The sequence below is a fragment of the Elephantulus edwardii genome, unplaced genomic scaffold, assembly GCF_000299155.1.
Source record: "Elephantulus edwardii isolate Elephantulus edwardi_28Jun2011 unplaced genomic scaffold, EleEdw1.0 scaffold00357, whole genome shotgun sequence".
Classification (NCBI taxonomy): Eukaryota; Metazoa; Chordata; class Mammalia; order Macroscelidea; family Macroscelididae; genus Elephantulus; species Elephantulus edwardii.
In genome coordinates this window covers 752,162-769,838 of record NW_006400107.1, presented here as the reverse complement: position 1 = coordinate 769,838, position 17,677 = coordinate 752,162, and the positions used below count along the sequence as shown (strand labels likewise).

Genomic DNA, 17,677 nt, shown 5'->3' with positions numbered 1-17,677 from the left:
TCCTTCTCCCTTCTATGTTCTGCTTCTGCCTCCATTTGTGGTGGAATGTGAGAGGGATGTCCGCCAAAGTGTCCTCTACCCAAATATGGATAGGAATGAGACTCTTATGGACCAGTGTACATGTCTTCTGAGTGGTGAGAGGGTTTCTTGATGCTGTTTCCTTTACCTGGCCTCTCAGGAGCTCCTTCAAGACCAGCCCCACTCCTCTTCTCCCATTTAATCCCAGCTTCTTGCTCATGCAGCAGGCAGGCCGAACAAGTCACTTTTCAAAGTTTACAAATATAGAGTTGTGTTTATTGATACCAGTGATTCATTGATATCAACAAAAAGTCGTCAAAAGGAAAAAATATGTTTCTAAAACAAAGTTTATTTTATGATATTATTTTTACACAGTAAAAGAATATGAGATGCAGACTTGTCTAAATTCTCTTGCTCACTCTCTTGAAGACAATGTCACCCAGTGTAATGATCTGAAATAAAGAAAAGAGATAATGAAGTGTTTGACTTTCAGTTGCTAAAGTTAATTCTATAAAATCATCTCAGGCATACTAATATAATGAAACAATGCAAAGGTTTTTATTTTCTGCAGGACTGGAGGATGAGTTTCATTTTTTTCCTAAAATCCTAGGGTCCTGTCACTGTCACTACAGTTCCTTACACGGGAAGGTCTCTTACAGAGTTATTATTTTACATTAATGACTTATAGCCAGGCTTTCCAATTCGATCCAATTTAGCCTAGTCAAATTTTTCAGTTTCATTGATATTAACTTGTCATCTTGATATATACTTGCCATCAATCAAGTACAATCCATAACAACCCTGTGAACAACAGATCTGAACCCTGTCCTATCCTATGCCATCCTCACACCTCCTGACACACTAGGGCCCATTTTAGCAGTTACTGTATTAAGATTTAGGATCTAGTAGGTTCCAAACTAGAATCCTTGTGACACAGTGGTTCAACTGCATCTGAAGAGATTTATGGCCTTGGAAGCTCTATAAGCGCTTTTACTCTGTTCTGTAGAGTTGTTATGAGGCAGAATCTACTGGATAGCAATGAGTTTATGTACCAAACATGCTTTGAGCAGGAAGCATATAAACTTACTCATTGCTATAGGGTGGGAATGCACTCATAGCTTACTCTCCAGTGGGTTTTCAGAGAGAGTAAATTACACAAGAGGAGACTTTTCACTTTTCTTCTATGGAGCATCTAGTAAATTAAAACTACTTGCCTTTGGGTTGGCAGTGCAAGTGCTTACCACTAGGCCACCAGAGCTCCATTCAAGGATCCAGATACATGGAAATATTCAGCTTGTAACATAGTTTTGGAACTGCACTAAGTCATTTTTCTCCCAAAGTGTGATGTGTACAGATGTATTAGATACAACAACTTTGGGATTACTGAGGGCTGTCATCTCTGAACGGGGCTGCTGTAATGATGTGCCATGTTGTCATAGTTAAAGGAGTCCACTGCCCTGCTTAGAATAGGCTTGGTGCATGAGTCCACTTGTCTTGTTACACAATTGACTTTCACTTTCTGTAATTATTTTTCTCTCTTCTGCTTGAACAGCATGCCCTCACTTTATTGTGAGGGCTGTGTTTTATTGTCTGTTAATCTCCAAAGCACATCTGGTAGCAAAGAGAGCAAGGAGGACATAACTATAAAAACCACTGTATAATTCATCTCAAATCAGTACAGAGGTGGTGGGCAGCTGATCCAAGGACAACTGAATAACTAGAGTGTGCCAGACTCTTAAAAGTAAAACAAGAAGTGAACTGATGTCGAGCTGATTCTAACTCAGTAATGCCATTCATTGCAGAGTAAACAGCATCTGTGACCCTTCAGAAGTAGCAGTCAGGCCCTCTTTTGGGAGGTCTCTAGATGGGTCTGGATTACTAACCTTTTGATTAGTAATAATTAACTGTTTGTGCTATCCAGAGACTCATCAATTGCTTGTAAAATTGCCATGAATATGATCCTTTTTAAATATGCCAAGTAAGCACTGGCATTAATCAAATGCCTACAGCTTGAAGAGCAAATGGAGTTTCCATGGTGTGTTGGTTAATATTGAAGCAGAATGGAGAGGGTTGTAGGTAACGACTTTGGCCATGTCATAGAATAGTGGCAGGGCCCATCTCTAGACAAACAGAGCCCTTTGTGTGTGGTTGCTCTGTTAATGGAAAACAATGCCCATGAATCACAGTTCAGAGGAGGGCTCAATTCCTGCCCCCCTGGTACAAGTCATGGCATTTTCAATTGTTTCCTATGTATCTGAAACCTGGGCAATAAATAATGATAACAGAAGAAAAATCAACGCCTTTAACTTGTGGTGTTGGAAGAGTACCGAATATCCCACAGATTGCCAAAAGAATAAAGAAATCTGTCTTGAAACAAGTACAACCAGAGCATTCCTTAGAGACAAGGATAGTGAAACTTTGTCTTAACGTGCTTTGGATACTTTTTCAAGAGGACCTAGTCCTTGGATACAGACATCATGCTGGGAAAGGCAGATGGTCAGTGTAAGAGAAGGAGACTCTCAAAGTGTTAAAACAATGGGCTTGATCATGACAAAGATCCTGATGACGGTGCAGGATAGGGCAAGGTTCAGATCTGTGGCTCGTAGGGTCGTTATGAGTTATAGTTGACTTGACTGGAAGACTTTACTAGCAGACAGAGCTAGGGGTGTGAGAACCAGAGACTTGGAACCTTTCCCTGTGCCTGATCCACCCTTGTATCCACCTGGCAGTGCTTGCATTTGGTGCTCTTGGTCCTTCACCTGCTCTTTCTTCTCAAGTACTGGAAACCATACACTCAGAGTCCTTACTTACACTAATGATTGTGTCACCGTTGAGTTCAGTCACTGACTTCATGCCTTTGATGTTTGCCACCAGCTTGTTATCACCTTCCATATTGACTACTGTCTGCAGGGAACAGAAAAGTTGACAAATGAAGAAGAGGGCCTAGGAAGGAAGTCAAGGCTTTGCTAATGAGATTGGCTGTCCTGTATAGTCTGTGTTGTGGCATGCCTCTGAGAGGAGGAGAGAGGATCCCAGTGACTAAGAGTCCAAGCTCCTGGGCCTCACTGTCATTGCCCGCTCACCTCTCTTTCCCTGGGCCCACACTCAGCTCTCATTGTTCGTCTGAAGCCAGTGCAGATGAAGCAAATGGTCTCTTGCCCCTTCCCCTTCCCCAACTTGAATCTGGCAAGGGGATTTTTCTCATTTTACAGATAAGACAGTTCCTGCCTGGAACTCTGGTGTACCAGTCCTGCCTGCGCCCCCTGCAGGAAATTTCTCATCATTATCAAGAGCTCTAGTTCCAGCAAAGCCCCATATGCTGAAAGATGGTGTTTGGCTTGGATTTGACCCATGCTTGCCTCACATTTGGCCCTGATTTGAAGAATTTACTAGCAGAGAGAGTTGGGGGGTGGGAGAACTGGGGATTAATAACCCCTCTCTGTGCCTGATTCCCCTTGTGTCCATCTGGGAGTGCTTGAATTTGAGGACCAGATGGATAGTCTTCAGGGAAAGTAACATGGCTAGTTGACTTTATCTCTTGGTCTGTCACTCCCAAAGTGGGTTCAGAGACAGAGTGTGTGTAGTGGGATTTGTGAGGTATGAGCCTTGAGGAAGAAAGCCTTGGGGACCAGGTTCTAGGGAAAATTCTGGACAGGAGAGAAGCATGTCCTACCTTGACCTTCTCCCCAGTCATGGTCTCCAGCTCACACTCCTCCCCAATGGTGAACTCATTCTGCATCACTTTGGTCCCAGTGGTGATGGTGAGCTTGAAGTGCTTTCCATTCTGCACAATTTCTGACACACTTTTGATATCCTTCCCCTTCTGGATAATGTCATCAGGCAGACCTGGTGGAATCCATTGAAAGTTCAGGGATGGTGGTGGTGGGAGTTGTAAGGAGGCGGTGGCCAACAGAAGCAGTAAGTCATGAAGAGAGGAGAGGAGGGACACCTCAGAGGTCACAAGGTACTTCCTGGAATATTGTGGGACACATGAGCTTTGGCCCCTAAGGGAAAAGGTCAGTGGCCTAGCCTGACCTTCCTATTATGTTTCTGGTTAATCTAGAAAGAGGATCCTCCTCAGACCTGAAAATTCCTTCCTCCTCTGAGAAATCTGACTCTCTTTTACTTTCCTTCTTCGCTCCTCTCTTTAATGCAGGACCTGTGCTTTTGAAGTATACATAGTTCATCCTTCAGACCTCAAGTGACCATAGAACTTACTTTACAAATTGACTCACTCCTGAAAGTGAAAGAAGGAACTATTAATAATTATGATAGAACCACATGCACAAGCAGGAACTGTGTTGTGCAAATTGGACCTACTCCCAGGCAGATACAGCCTCAGTGAAGGCTTTTGAGGCAAGGCTATCCTTGACCTAAGATACAACTATACAGAGAGCCCAGCCTGTTGCTGTATGCCAATGGGAGTGACCAGCCTGGCCCACCCATAAGTAATTCAGAACACAGTGTGGTGGTAGATTTCCTGACATTGAGGACCCCACGTCAGTGACTTGATGGGCTTTCTCTTTCTCTATCCTTGCTGTGTTCCCAGCCTTCTTCCTTGGGTATTACCCTGATCACACTGTATTATTTGCTTACAAGACTCTATTCCTTAAAGGTACCTCCTACTCAGGCTACATACTTACTCTTACTCTTCTTCCCAGGCTCAACCCAAGGCTCTCCTTTACCACCACAATGCCCCAGCCATCAAAGTATTAGTCTTATCTTCTGTGTCACAACTTCAGACATGGTTGTGGCAAACAATAATAAGATTAGAGCAGGATTTTGATTCAGTGCCTGCTTAAATCCCTCCTCAAAAGTCTCCTTTCTGAGTGATCTTGGTCAGAACTGTGTAGAGTTTCTATATCTCAGTTGCCTTAATCACAAAATGGGAAAATAGTAGTACTTAATTAAGTATTGATGAACATTAAATATAAAACACTGCATATCAGGTTCTTAACATGGTGCATGGCATAGGATCAGAATGTGGCATAGGGCTGTTGGTGTCAAGTCTACTACAACTCATAGCAATTCTGTGAACAATAGATTTGAACTGTGCACTAGCGTGCACCATCCTTATCATCTCTGATATGCTCAAGCCCATTGTTACAGTCATTGTGTTGATCCATCCTGTTGAGGGTCCTCCTCTCTCTGACACTCTTAAGTGCACTTATTTTCTCTTTTTCTAAACTACGATCCCTTTGGGGAAGTGGTTTATTGTCTGTCTCCCTGGTACATGTCTAGTAGTCTGCCTATGTTAGTCTACAAAGGTCCTTCAGTTGATGTTCTTAGGAGAATAAATGAACAAAGAAGCCACCTGGAGCAGAACTAGCAGAAACAGGACTTGGACATTCACCAAACCTTGAGTCCAGAGCTCTTTGTACTTGCTAACAGGACGACTTCCTCAGGTGAGTACTAACATAAGCTGCTACTGATCACACACATTAAGCAAGTATCCTCTGGTCTGAGCCTGGCCTGAATCTCTCCTCTCATCCCTGTGGGATCAGAACCTTGTGGTGGGGACCCACCACCATGGCATTCCACCCAAGACTCACCGGCTGCCTTCATGAAGGCCTCAAAGTTCTCCTGGCTCTGCAGTTGGTACTTGCCCGTGAAGTTCATGGTGGCAGCTAGCTCCTTCTTCACCTTGGCCTGCAAGCTCTGCTGATTAGGCGGTTCATGAGGCTAGTTTTATAGGAGGCTTCTTCCCCTTCCAATATAGGTTACAGGTCAGCGGCTATGACTCCTTTATGGCCAGGTTCAAACATTAACTCCTGAGAGCAATGGTCAATGATAGTTGACAGGCAGGTCACAGCAGAGCTTTCCTGTATTTCAGCAAATGTTGCTGAGTATCTGTCAAGGGCAAAGATCTGAAGCCCTGTTGCTTTTACTGACTCCTGTTTGTTAGTATTTGCATGCACACACACATCAAAGAATTCCTTTAACCACAAAATGTCACCATGTCTTCTTTTTCCCTTGCGTAGACCTTTTTTAAATTCTTTTTCAATTTGAATGAAAGTTTACAAATCATACTGTGTTTCATTCTACCACTCACATGTTTTATACTGTTAATTATAATTGATTCATATAATTAATTACAATAACTTGATGGCACTTAACAACAATAACATAGAGAGAGCTCTGTTGGCCTAGTGGACAGAAAATGATGCTACCAAGCCAAATGTGGGTGATTTTAATCTACATCCCTGAGGACTGGTTTTAATTGTTTTTGGTCAAACATTCTTCTAAGTGGCATAGCACTGGTCTGGCCATATGCTGTACAGAGGTAACTCATGGTTGCTGTGATGCTAAATGCTGTGACACTGATGTGTCAAATATAATAATGGTTACCCTTGATGGACAGTGTTTGGTGAAGCTCCCAGATGAAAACAAGCTTGGAAGCAGGCAACCACTTCTGAAATATCTTGCCTCCAGAAACTCTATGAACTTAGAGAAACAATGAAAGTTATAAAAATGTTCAGGTCTTTTGTTCATAGGGTCGCTATGAGTCATCTACGACTCGATGGCACTTAACAACAACAACAACAATTAATTACAATGTCATCCTCTTACTGTATATTGCTTTTTCCTTCACCAAACTTATCTATTAATTAATCTCTACTCTCTTTCCCTCCATTCTCATTCATGGTAATCATTCAAGAATTATTCTATCTATGCAGAAACCTTTCCCTGGCTTTTTTATAGTTGTGATCTTACGTCCACTAGAAGTTTATGTCCCATGGAAGCTCTACTAAGCAAAGTGGTAAGGAATTGTGCTGTCAACACAGAAGCAGACAGTTCAAGTCCACCAGCTGCTCCACGGGGGAAAGACTTACAGTCTCCTCTCATGTGATTTATAGACTCTGAAAACCCACTGGAAGGTCAGCTGTGAGTCCTTCGACCACCACAGCAATGTGAGTGTGACACTGTAGGAGAGAACCCTGTTGTGATTGACTTATTTTTCTTAGCACAGTCTCTTCCAGCTGTTTCTGTGTAAAATCTTACCTTATTTCTAGAACTTGATGACCACTTCCTTTCCCTGTTTTTATAGATGCAATCAGGGAAGAAGGATCGATAGCTGGAAAATATGAACTTGGTGACAGAAATGATGCTAGAGACAGATTAATGCAATTCTATACAATCAATGACCGATTTATTACAAATACTTATTATAAGAAACATAAACGCAGACTGTACACATGGATATCACCTGATGGTATGCATAGGAATCAGATCAACTACATCTTTGGGAAGAATTACTGGAAAAGTTCAACATCAGGTGTGAAAACTAGGTCAGGTGCTGATTGTGAAACATACCACCAACTACTCATATGCAAGTTCAAGCTGAAGTTGAAAAAAAAGTAAACCAAATTCACAGGAACCAAAATTTGGCCTTGAGTCTATCCCACTTGAATTTCAAAACTATTTCAGGAACAGGTTTGAGGTCTTGAACACCAATGAGCAAAGACCAGATGAGCTATGGGGGGATATCAAGAATATCATCCATGAAGAAGGAAAATATCATTACAAAGTCAGAGGAGGAAGAAAAGACAAAAATGGATGACCAAAGACCAAAACTAGAATGTCAAGAAGCCAAAGCCGAGGGGAGAAATCAAGAAATTAAGGAGCTAAACAGAAGATTTCAAAGGACAGCACGGGAAGACAAAAACAAAGTATTATAATGGAATGTGCAAAGAACTGGAGTCAGAAAATCAAAGGGGCCAAACTTGCTCAGCATTTCTTAAGCTGAAGAAATTGAAGAACAAATTAAAACCTCAAGTTGCAATGCTTATGGATGCTATGGGCAGAATAGTGAATGATTCAGGAAGCATTAAAAGAAGTTGGAAGGAGTATACAGAATCACCGTACCAAACGGAATTAGTGGACATTTAATGAAACAACGTCCAAGAGCCTGTGGTGATGAAGGAAGAAGTTCAAGCTGCTCTGAAGGAATTGGCAAGAAACAAGAGCCCAGGAATTGACAGCATTTCAGTTGGCATATTTCAACAAACAGATGTTGCCCTGGGTGCACTCATCAAATTATGCCAAGAAATCTGGAAGACAACCACCTGGCCAACTGACTGGAAGGGATCTATATTTGTTCCCATTCCAAAGAAAGGTCACCCAGCAAAGTGTTGACATTATAGAACAATAGAACTAACATCACATGCAAGCAAGATTTTTCTGAAAATTGTCCAAAAACAATTGGAACAACACATCAAAAGAGAACTGCCTGAAGTGCAGGCTGGGTTTAGAAGAGATTGTGGTCGTAGGGATATTATAGCTAATGTTAGAAGAATGGGAATCCCAGAACACTTGATTGTGCGCTTATGTGAAACCTATATTTGGACCAAGAGGTAGTCGTCGGAGTCAAAGCTATGGCTAAACACCATCCAGATTTGATTTTTGCCGCAAGCAAGCTGGTGTGGCCATTGGGAGATTATGTGAAAAATTTGATGGCAAATGTGTGATCTGTGACTCCTATGTGCGTTCCTGCACCCTGGTGCGCATATGTGATGAATGTAATTAAGGCTTTTACCAGGGGCGCTGTGTGATTTGTGGAGGCCCTGGAGTCTCTGATGCCTATTATTGTAAGGAATGCACCATCCAGGAGAAAGATCGAGATGGTTGCCCAAAGAGTGTCAATTTGGGGAGTTCCAAGACTGATCTCTTCTATGAACGCAAGAAATATGGCTTCAAAAAGAGGTGATTGACTGATGGTCCCTTTCTCCCCCCATCAAGCTGCTGCAGTTGCCAGAAAAAACACCAACCACCACCAGCAGAAAGGAAGTGGAGCCTGAGCACTCCTAGACTTGCCTGTTAGTATCCTGTCCCCTTTCCTTCTCCTTCCTCACTCCTCACCCCATCATGCAGGAATGGAACAGGATTCCTCCTAGTACACTCTACTTGACTTTCTCAGAAATCCATCAATTGTTCACGGTTTGTCTTGAATTAAAGACGAAGCCTCCACTTACGTGGATATGTTCTCTACATCAGCAGCTTCTGAAATGACGGTATCATTGCTTCTGTTTGAGGAGTCGCCTGTGAGCCTGTCCTCATTATGACAGTGGAAAAGAAAATACGCGCTGAAAGCGGCTCTGATGGCAGTTGACCTTGGTGAGGTCTCGTCGGGGTGTGGTGGGGAGCTTGCAGAACAATAAATGTGGGGTTTGATCTTGTAAAAAAAAAAAAGAGGTAGTCGTCAGAACAAAGCAAGGAAACACTGCATGGTTTAAATTCAGAAAGATTGTATGCCAGGGCATCATATTTCCATACCTTTTCAACCTATATGTGGAACAGATCACTCTGGAGTCTGGGCTCTGTGAGGAGAAATCTGGGGTCAAGATTGGTGGAAGATCTATCAGCAATCTGCATTATAGAGATGACACAACTCTGCTTGCTGAAACTGAGGAGGACCTGAAGTGCTTCCTGCAGAGGGTCAAGGACTACAGCCTTCAATATGGATTGAATCTTAACATCAAGAAAACAATTCTCGGGCGTGGGGGTGGGTGGGCGGGGAGAAAAGTGCAACAATGAATGAATGGAATTCCAAAATCTGTAAATGTTTATTGAAATTAAAAAAATTTAAAAAAAGAAAACAATTTTCACCACTGGGCCAATTAGCAGCATCATGATGGACAGCTGTTGTTTGCTTGGCTCCATAATCAACACTCCTGGTACCAACGGCCAGGAAATCAAAAGATGAATTGCATTGGGGAAGTCTGCTGTCAGGGATCTCTCCAGGGTACTGAAGAACAACCACGTCAGTCTAGAGACTAAGGTGCTTCTGATCCAGGCCATGGTCTTCACAACTACATGCTATGCATTACAAAGCTGGAAAATGACTATGATAGAATGATAGAAGGAGAATTGATGCCTTGAGCTGTGGTGCTGGAGAAGAGTACTGAATATATTATGGACTGCTAGAAGAACAAACAAGCTTGTCCTGGAGAGGGTGAAACCAGGCATCTCCTAGGAGGCAAGGATTCTGAAACTCCATCTGACATATTTTAGGCATTTTGCAAGGAGGGACCAATCCTTGGAGAGGAACATTAAGCTTGGGAGGTTGGAGGGACAGTGCAGGAAACTCAGTTTCAATGAAACTCAGTGACTGGAGTAATGGGGTAGTTGTGTCGGAGATGGTGAGATTGGCTCAGGATACAGCAGGGTTCAGAGCTATTGTACACAGGGTTACTATGAGTCGCAGGTGACTAGACAGCATATAACAGCAATATCTAAATAATCTCCCTTTAAAAGTAAATACTGAAGGTCAAGTGTAAATCACTTAGAGTAGGTCTGTGGAAATTGATAGAAATTTTATTATGCAAAGACAAGGCAGGCAAACAAAGAAAATGGTAACCACTGGCTTGTTCCCATCACTGTCTAGGAGGAAGGGATGAGGAATTTGGAGTTCTATCTAGGGATCCTGGACTTTCACACTCTCTGGTCTCTCCTCTGCTGGTCAGGCAAAAGAATTGAGAAGATGGCACAGCAATGTTTCCTGAGACTTTAGGATATGCTTATTGGTCAGGGAACACAATGTAGAAATAGTACGCATTTCCCTAAAGCCAGATTCCGTGCCTCTGAAGAAGCTCACCCTCCTGTCCCAATGTTTTTCCCCCTTCTCTGTCTAGATTTTAGTGCTAGACTCTTCTCTTGCAGCCTTCTCCCCAACCCTCCTTCACTCTATGATGAGGGAGACTGCCCCAAAACAAAGCTGGAGACCTGCTATGCCTTCAGATGTACCCACAAATCCAGAGACCACAGGTTATGTATGGTCTGAGGATATCCTGGTTTTGCTTGTCCTGGCTGTGATTGCAATCTGCAAGAACATCTACAGTTTCTGAGTGCAGTTCTACTCACTGAAAAATTGGCATGTCAAAACCACCCAGAGATGCACATCCAAAAACTTCTCCAACAGGGTAAAAAGAAAAGCCACCAACTGGGAAAAAGTATTTGGTAGTGACATATCAGATAATGGACTTATATTCAGCATTTATAAAATACTTGATCACCACAACAAGATAAAGGTAAATAATCCAATAGAAAAATGGGCACAGGATATGAACAGACACTTCACCGAAGACATTCAGATGACTAACACATGAAGAAATGTTAAACATCCCTAGCTCTAAGAGAGAGGCAAATAAAAAAAAAACTATGAGATATCATCTCACCCCAGTCAGAATAGCAAAATTTAACAGAACAGCAAGCAACAAATGCTGGTGAGGTTGTGGAGAAACTGGAACCCTTATTCACTGCTGGTGGGAATGTAAAATGGTGCAACCACTGTGGAAGGCGGTATGGCACTTTCTCAAAAAGTTGCAAATAGAGATACCATTTGACCCAGCAATTCAACTACTGGAATATACCCCAAAGAGACCATAACTGATATCCAAGCAGATATATGCACATCCATGTTTATCACAGCTTTGTTCATAATAGCAAGGAGTTGGAAACAACCCAAGTGCCCATCAACAAACGAATGGATAGAGAAGCTGTGGTATATTCACACAATGGAATACTACGCTGCATTGAAAAACAAGGAACTCGTGCAATATTATTCAAAATGGGTGACTCTGGAGGACATTATGCTGAGTGAAATATCTCAGTCACAAAAGGACAAATACTGCATGGTGCCACTGTTGTAAAACAGGACTGACCTTGGGGTTGGGAAGAGACTGAGAAAGATGGGTTCAATACTGCATTGAAACAGATGAGGGAGAAAACTGTTTAAAAAGGATATGTGATTAGGGTTTTTTTTTGTGATTAGGTATTTTTGTCATGACAGGAGTCTAGAGTGAAGGCTACATGATGGAGTGGACCTGGGGGAGGGTTTGTATTTGTCTTTTACTTTTCCAAGAGGGTAGTGTACTAAGGAGGAGGGTTAGGAGGGGAGAAAAGTGCAAGAGTGAATGAATGGAAATCCAAAGTCTCTGTAAATTTTTACTGAAATTAATAATAAATTTAAATTTAATTTTTTTTTTTTAAAAACCCCCACCACCCAGAGAAGACTCAGAAGTAAGAATCTTCTAAAGAAAGCTCACAACCATATGGGACTGTTCTACCCTGAACATCAATAACAAAAACAACAATCACCATTTGCACTTTTTTCACCACAAGGTCTAATTTTTGGGAAATGTGCTTGCCATGTTCATTATCTAAGCTTCTAGCAGGCCTGGCAGTCTCAGGACTAACAGAACTCATCCAAGGTGACCACACCTTCCTGGTTATATAAGTTGGTTTTCCTCTGTCCTCTGCCTTCTCTTCTCTTTCATGTCCTCTCCTCTACACTAACTTCCATTGATGCCCTCAGAGAGAGTTGTAACTACTCCTTCCCTTGGAGTAGAGCACATATTTCAATTCCTACTGCAGTTGTTCTTTTGTTCTCTTATATTGTGCTCCTCCTCCTGGCATTCTCTGTACTTTATACATTAGCAAGTACTCAATCTGTTCAGCAAATAAAAACCACCAAGAACAGCCGGTATATAGCTGCTGTCAAGTGAACTTCAACTCATGGCAGCCTTGTGTTCAATAGAGTGAATGGTTGCCTCATCCTGTGTTACTCACTCTCCTGATTGCCCCACACTCCAGTCCATTGTTGTGGCTTTGGTACCTCTACTGCTTTCTGCAAAGGTCTCCCTTGCCCTTGTTGGCCTTCTACTTCACCAAATATGATACTTTCCTCCAGCAGTTAGTCTATTCTGATAATGTATCTACAAGTGAACTGAACAATACTCTATGTGATTCATAAAGTTTTAATTGTTCATTTTGTAAATGTATCTCTAGACTCTTCTTCCAAGTCTATTTTAGCCTAGAAGCTCCATTGAAATTTTTCAAACCTGAGTCACCCTGCTGGTATTTGAAGTACTTATGGCAACGATCCCAGCATCCCAGCAACTCATTAAAGGAAATGAAGAGATAAGGGTTATTTAGTCAACCTTTAACACTAAATCAAGGAGCTTAGTGGCTTAGTGAATTGGGAACTGGGCTGTTAACTGAAAGGTTTTAATCCACTAGTTTCTATGAGGAATAAGGTGGACAATCTCTTCACATAGAGATTTACAGTGTCAGAAACTTCATGGAGTGTCACTGTTGTTGTTGTTATGTGCTGTCGAGTCGTTTGCGACTCATAGCGACCCTATGGACAACAGCCCTAAACCCTGCTCTATCCTGTGCCAATCGCATTGCCTCTGACACACCCATCCCGATTACCCCAGTCACTGAATCAATCCACCTCATAGAGGGTCTTCCCCTCCTGCGCTGTCCCTCCACTCTACCCAGCATGATGTCCCTCTCTAAAGACCTGTCTCTCCTTATAACATGTCCAAAGTGTGTCAGACGAAGCCCCAGAATCCTTGCCTCCAAGGAGTAGCCTGATTTAACCCTCTCTAGGATGAATCTGTTTGTTTTCTTGGCAGTCCATGGTACATTCAATACTCTTCTCCAGCACCACAGCTCAAAGGCGTCAATTCTCCTTCTATCCTCCCTAGTCATTGTCTGACTCTCTGATGCATAACAAGTGATTGCAAAGGAGTGTCACTATGAGCTGGAATTAACTCAATAGCCATGAGTTTGGGTTTAGTGTGGAAATGCTGAATTGCTACACTCAGCCTGTATGTGCATATGAAACTGTGAAGGGCCACCCTATTCTGGATTGCAGTGAACAGGATGTGCACACACAAGCTAAGGACAAGCTGAAGTCTGCAGAGCTAGTCACATTCCCTTGTTTGTGCTTTCCCTGTGGTCTCCTCTTCAGGGCTGCTGGTCCAGCCTGCACGCAAGTGGATGGAGGGGGATTTCAGACAGCAACCTATTTTCTCTTGTTTGGGGAATCCCATCTGTTTATAGCAAACCCACAGCTGTTGAGTTGACTCAAACTCAGGAGGACTCTCCATCAGATTCCTGAGACTTTGGAGCAGCTGCTGCTTTCAAACTGCTGATCTTTTGGTTAGCAGGACAACATGCATAGCACTATGCCACCAGAAATTCTCAATTTCAACAAAATTGCTGAAACTCAAAAACTCAAACTCACTGCTGTTGAGTCAGACCTGACTCATATAGTGACACTCCACCAGGATTCTAAGTCTCTAAATGATAACAGGAGGAGGCTACCTATCCTTCTCCTTTAAAGCAGCAGTTTGATCTGAACTGCCTGAGTCACAAACTCTGGTGTTGATAATACAACAACCTTTGGACTAAAGCCACCAGAGCTCCTTGCAAAAATCACTGCACACTAAACTCCCCACTGATAATCTGTCAGCCTGGTAATTCCTTACCTTCTGCCCTGGGAGTTTTGCTAGGTGGTGGGTTATCTGTTGTGTCACGTGCAAGCTCCTCATCCTCTAACACTGACAGTCTTTCCCACTCTGCACTGAGGATATTCTAGGGATGGGTTGTCTGCTGTGTAGTGGGGGATGTGCTGGAGGTGGGTTATCTGCTTTGTCACCTGCCAGCCTCTTCCACTCCGCACTGTAGTGATTCCCTGTGAGTCGTCTATCTGCTGTTTCACCTGGCAGCCTCTGACTCTCTGCACTGGAGAATAAACTGGGGGTAGGTTATCAACTGTGTCTCCTGACAATCCCTCTCTTTCTGCAGTAGAGGTTGTCCTGGGAATGTGTTATCTGCTGTGTCACATGCTGGTCCTCTCTACACTGGGGGATGTGCTTAGAGCTGTACTAAGTACTAAAGATCCAGTTAAGATTAGTATTTAACCACCACTGTCTGTGCCAGTATCACCATTCAGGATCCTATCCTTTAGCACCATCATGAGCTTCAATTTGAGTCTGAAAAGGGTAACCTGCCATCATATTTGTACACTTCATTGTCTTTATGGTTTGCTTTTAGTGATATAACACCTATCTGTCAGTTCAGAAATCACTTAGGAATGAATCGTTTGTTGCTGATTACTTTATATCATAGATGTGTATAGGCTTGGGTATTATTTGCTCTTGTGGAAATTATTGAACAATATTATTAATATCACATACAAGCAAGATTCTGTTAAAAATTATCCAAAAATGACTGAAATAGCACATCAACAGAGAACTGCCAGAAGTGCAGGCTGGGCTTAGAAGGGGTTGTTGTACTAGGGATATCGTAGCTAAATTTAGATGTATCTTGGCTGAAAGCAGGGAGTACCAGAGGAATGTCTATTTGTGTTTCATTGACTATGCAAAGGCCTTTGACTGTGTGGATCACAACAAATTGTGGCTAACTCAGAGAAGAATAGGAATCTCAGAACACTTGATCGTGCTAATGCTAAACCTATACTTGGACCAGGAGGCAGTAGTCAGAATAGAGCAAGGAAGCACTGCATGGTTCAAAACTGGGAAGGGTATATACCAGGGATGTGTCCTATCTCCATACCTTTTCTTTTTTTTTCCCTTTTTTTTTAATTTGGAAAAGCATATTGGGGGTATAAGGAGGTGAGGGTTGGGGGCAGAAGAGTGAGGATGAGCCAGGATGCAGATGCAGAGCTGCACACTTTGGTCGGTGGGGGGAGCAGGTGAAGGAAATGATGAGGGTCCAGTGGGGACCAGATGCTACAGAGGAATGACAAGCATTTTCCAATAGTAATTAAATCAACTGTCTGATTGATTTGGGAATTGTATGCTGACTCTCTGGCTTCTTCATGCTGAACAGGGGGATAGATGTAAAGGGGGGAAGGGAGGATGCTTTATCACCTTACTGGTGGTCTTGGGTTACAGCTGCTTGCCTTCTTGCTCTGTTAGAAGATATTTTCCTGTCATTTGCTCCCCTCTGGACTGCAAAGTGTTTTCCCAGGTGGGTCCAGTGGGGATGGCTGGTTGAACCCAGAGGCTCCATCCTCCTTTGCTTCCTTAGCTGTCAGTTGTATTTCCTTTTGTCACTGGCACTGGGTTCAGGTTCAATTCTGGAGTAAAACTCAGAGTTAAGGTTACCTATAGGAAAGGGAGCAAACCTAGAGAGAACAAACTTGTGAGTTACAAATAGAAGGGCTTTGAGGGTGTTGCTTTCAGGTTTACTTGGGGGGAGGGTGGCAGAAGGTGGCCTAGGTGACATTCTCTGGATACTCTAGGCATTCTTTTTTTTTTTTTTTTCTCCTTCCCCACCCAGGGGTCAGATGGCACAATCTGGGGACTGAGGAGCTCACCCTGAGGGCCGTGACGGCTCGCCCCGAGCCGGGGGCCAAGGGCAGTCCATGCCGAGCAGGGCAACACCCCCAGGAGCTGGCTGGTATACTCCCACTCCAATTGCCCCTACTCCAGTCTGGTCCCCTCACCTGACTGAGGACTCTGTGGTCAGGGATAGTGTTTCCAGTTCCAGCACTGCCACTTTTATCCCCCCATAAGTGGTTATACTATATTTTGAAGTAGGTGTCACTGCCTTTATCATATTATATATGATAAAGGGAACCTGAGAATTGTGAACAGACTCCCCCCAGGTCTAACCATCTTTTGGCAGAAGCATTCAACAGAACAAAATATGTGGTGCATTTAGGATGTGGGTCCTCTTGTGCATGCTGCCACTGTTAAGGTCATCAGACTCACAGTGACTTTCAGCAATCCATAGGAAATTGTCCTCTTTGGCCTGTCCAATGCATACGTAATCATCCTCTTTTGCCTTTCCAATGCATAGGTAATCGTCTTCTTTGGCCTGTTCAAGGAAACAGAAACCTGCAGATGGTGGGCATGCATCCCATCCCCCACCTCCTATGCAGGCGGCCAGCGGGGTGTGCGCCCCCCCTCCCCAGCGTGGGAGGCACGCGGCACTCCCACCGTGGGCAGCCGTTGGGGGCGTGCCTCCCCAGCCCGCAGCACGGATGCTCGGAGGGTGAGCGGCCCCTCTTGTCCGGGCAGCCGGCGGGTGCCCACTTTCCCCACAGCCGCCATCCTGGCTCCAAGAAGTCTCTCCAGACCAAGTCCACCTTGCGGCAGTGTGGTGGCTTCACTGTACCAGTCTTGAGGAGGGCTAGTGCCCAGCATCCATCCTGGGTGAGCGAATCCATTCGTTCAGGTTTTGGAAGTGTCATGGAGCTGCAGCAGCTATTCAGCGCAGCACGGGCTCTGCAGGGGGGCGTTGGGAGCCATGAGACTCACCCATTTCTCCTTGGGAATCCTTGAATTCCTGTTGTTGAGCCTCAATCTTCACTGAGGGTCAGTCATCAACTGTTTAAGTGTTCAATTATCAATAAGCCGAAGTCTGTGGAAGGCCATAGTGGCCCTGCTTTAAGTGGTTTGCTGCTCCCGCAGCTCACCATGCTGTCTCTGCCTTCGCTGCCATCTTGGATCTCCTCCATACCTTTTCAATCTATATACAGAATAGATTATCTGGGAGGCTGGGCTGAATGAGGAGATATGTGGCATCAGGATTGGTGGAAGATTCATCAACAATCTCTGTTATGCAGATGACACAATCCTGCTTGCTGAAACTGAGGAGGACCTGAAGTACTCACTGCAGAAGGTCCAAGACTGCAGCCTTCAATATGGATTGAAGGTCAATATCAAGAAAACAAAGATTCTCACTACTGAGCCAATTGGAGGCATCATGATCGATGGTGAAGAGGTTGAGATTGTTAGTAGCTTTAGTTTGCTTGACTCCAAATTAACACTCTTGGACCAGCATCCAGGAAATTAAAAGACATATTGCAATGGGAAAGTCCTCTCCAAAGTACCAAAAA

At 43.5% G+C, this 17,677-nt stretch overlaps 1 protein-coding gene and 1 pseudogene across 1 annotated transcript; one reads left to right on the top strand and one right to left on the bottom strand.

Annotated features, from left to right (window-relative positions):
• Positions 1 to 419: 419 nt before the first annotated feature.
• On the bottom strand, positions 420 to 5,637 carry FABP1 (fatty acid binding protein 1, liver). The gene is made up of 4 exons (XM_006902009.1): positions 5,571 to 5,637; positions 3,692 to 3,864; positions 2,830 to 2,922; positions 420 to 470 (listed from the first exon to the last, which is right to left on the bottom strand). The coding sequence occupies exons 1-4, from the start codon at positions 5,635 to 5,637 to the stop codon at positions 420 to 422; spliced, it is 384 nt and encodes a 127-aa protein (XP_006902071.1).
• Positions 5,638 to 8,393: 2,756 nt separating this feature from the next.
• On the top strand, positions 8,394 to 8,725 carry LOC102856991 (annotated as a pseudogene).
• The last annotated feature ends 8,952 nt before the right edge of the window (positions 8,726 to 17,677 follow it).

What these genes read in the sequence shown, in the direction of transcription:
- FABP1 (XM_006902009.1), bottom strand. Translation starts at nt 5,637, where the DNA reads ATGAACTTCACGGGCAAGTACCAACTGCAGAGCCAGGAGAACTTTGAG. An exon ending in GGCCTTCATGAAGGCAGCCG is followed by an intron (nt 3,865 to 5,570) that starts GTGAGTCTTGGG and finishes GGATTCCACCAG; the next exon opens with GTCTGCCTGATGACATTATC. An exon ending in ACGGTGACACAATCATTAGT is followed by an intron (nt 471 to 2,829) that starts GTAAGTAAGGAC and finishes TCTTTATTTCAG; the next exon opens with ATCATTACACTGGGTGACAT.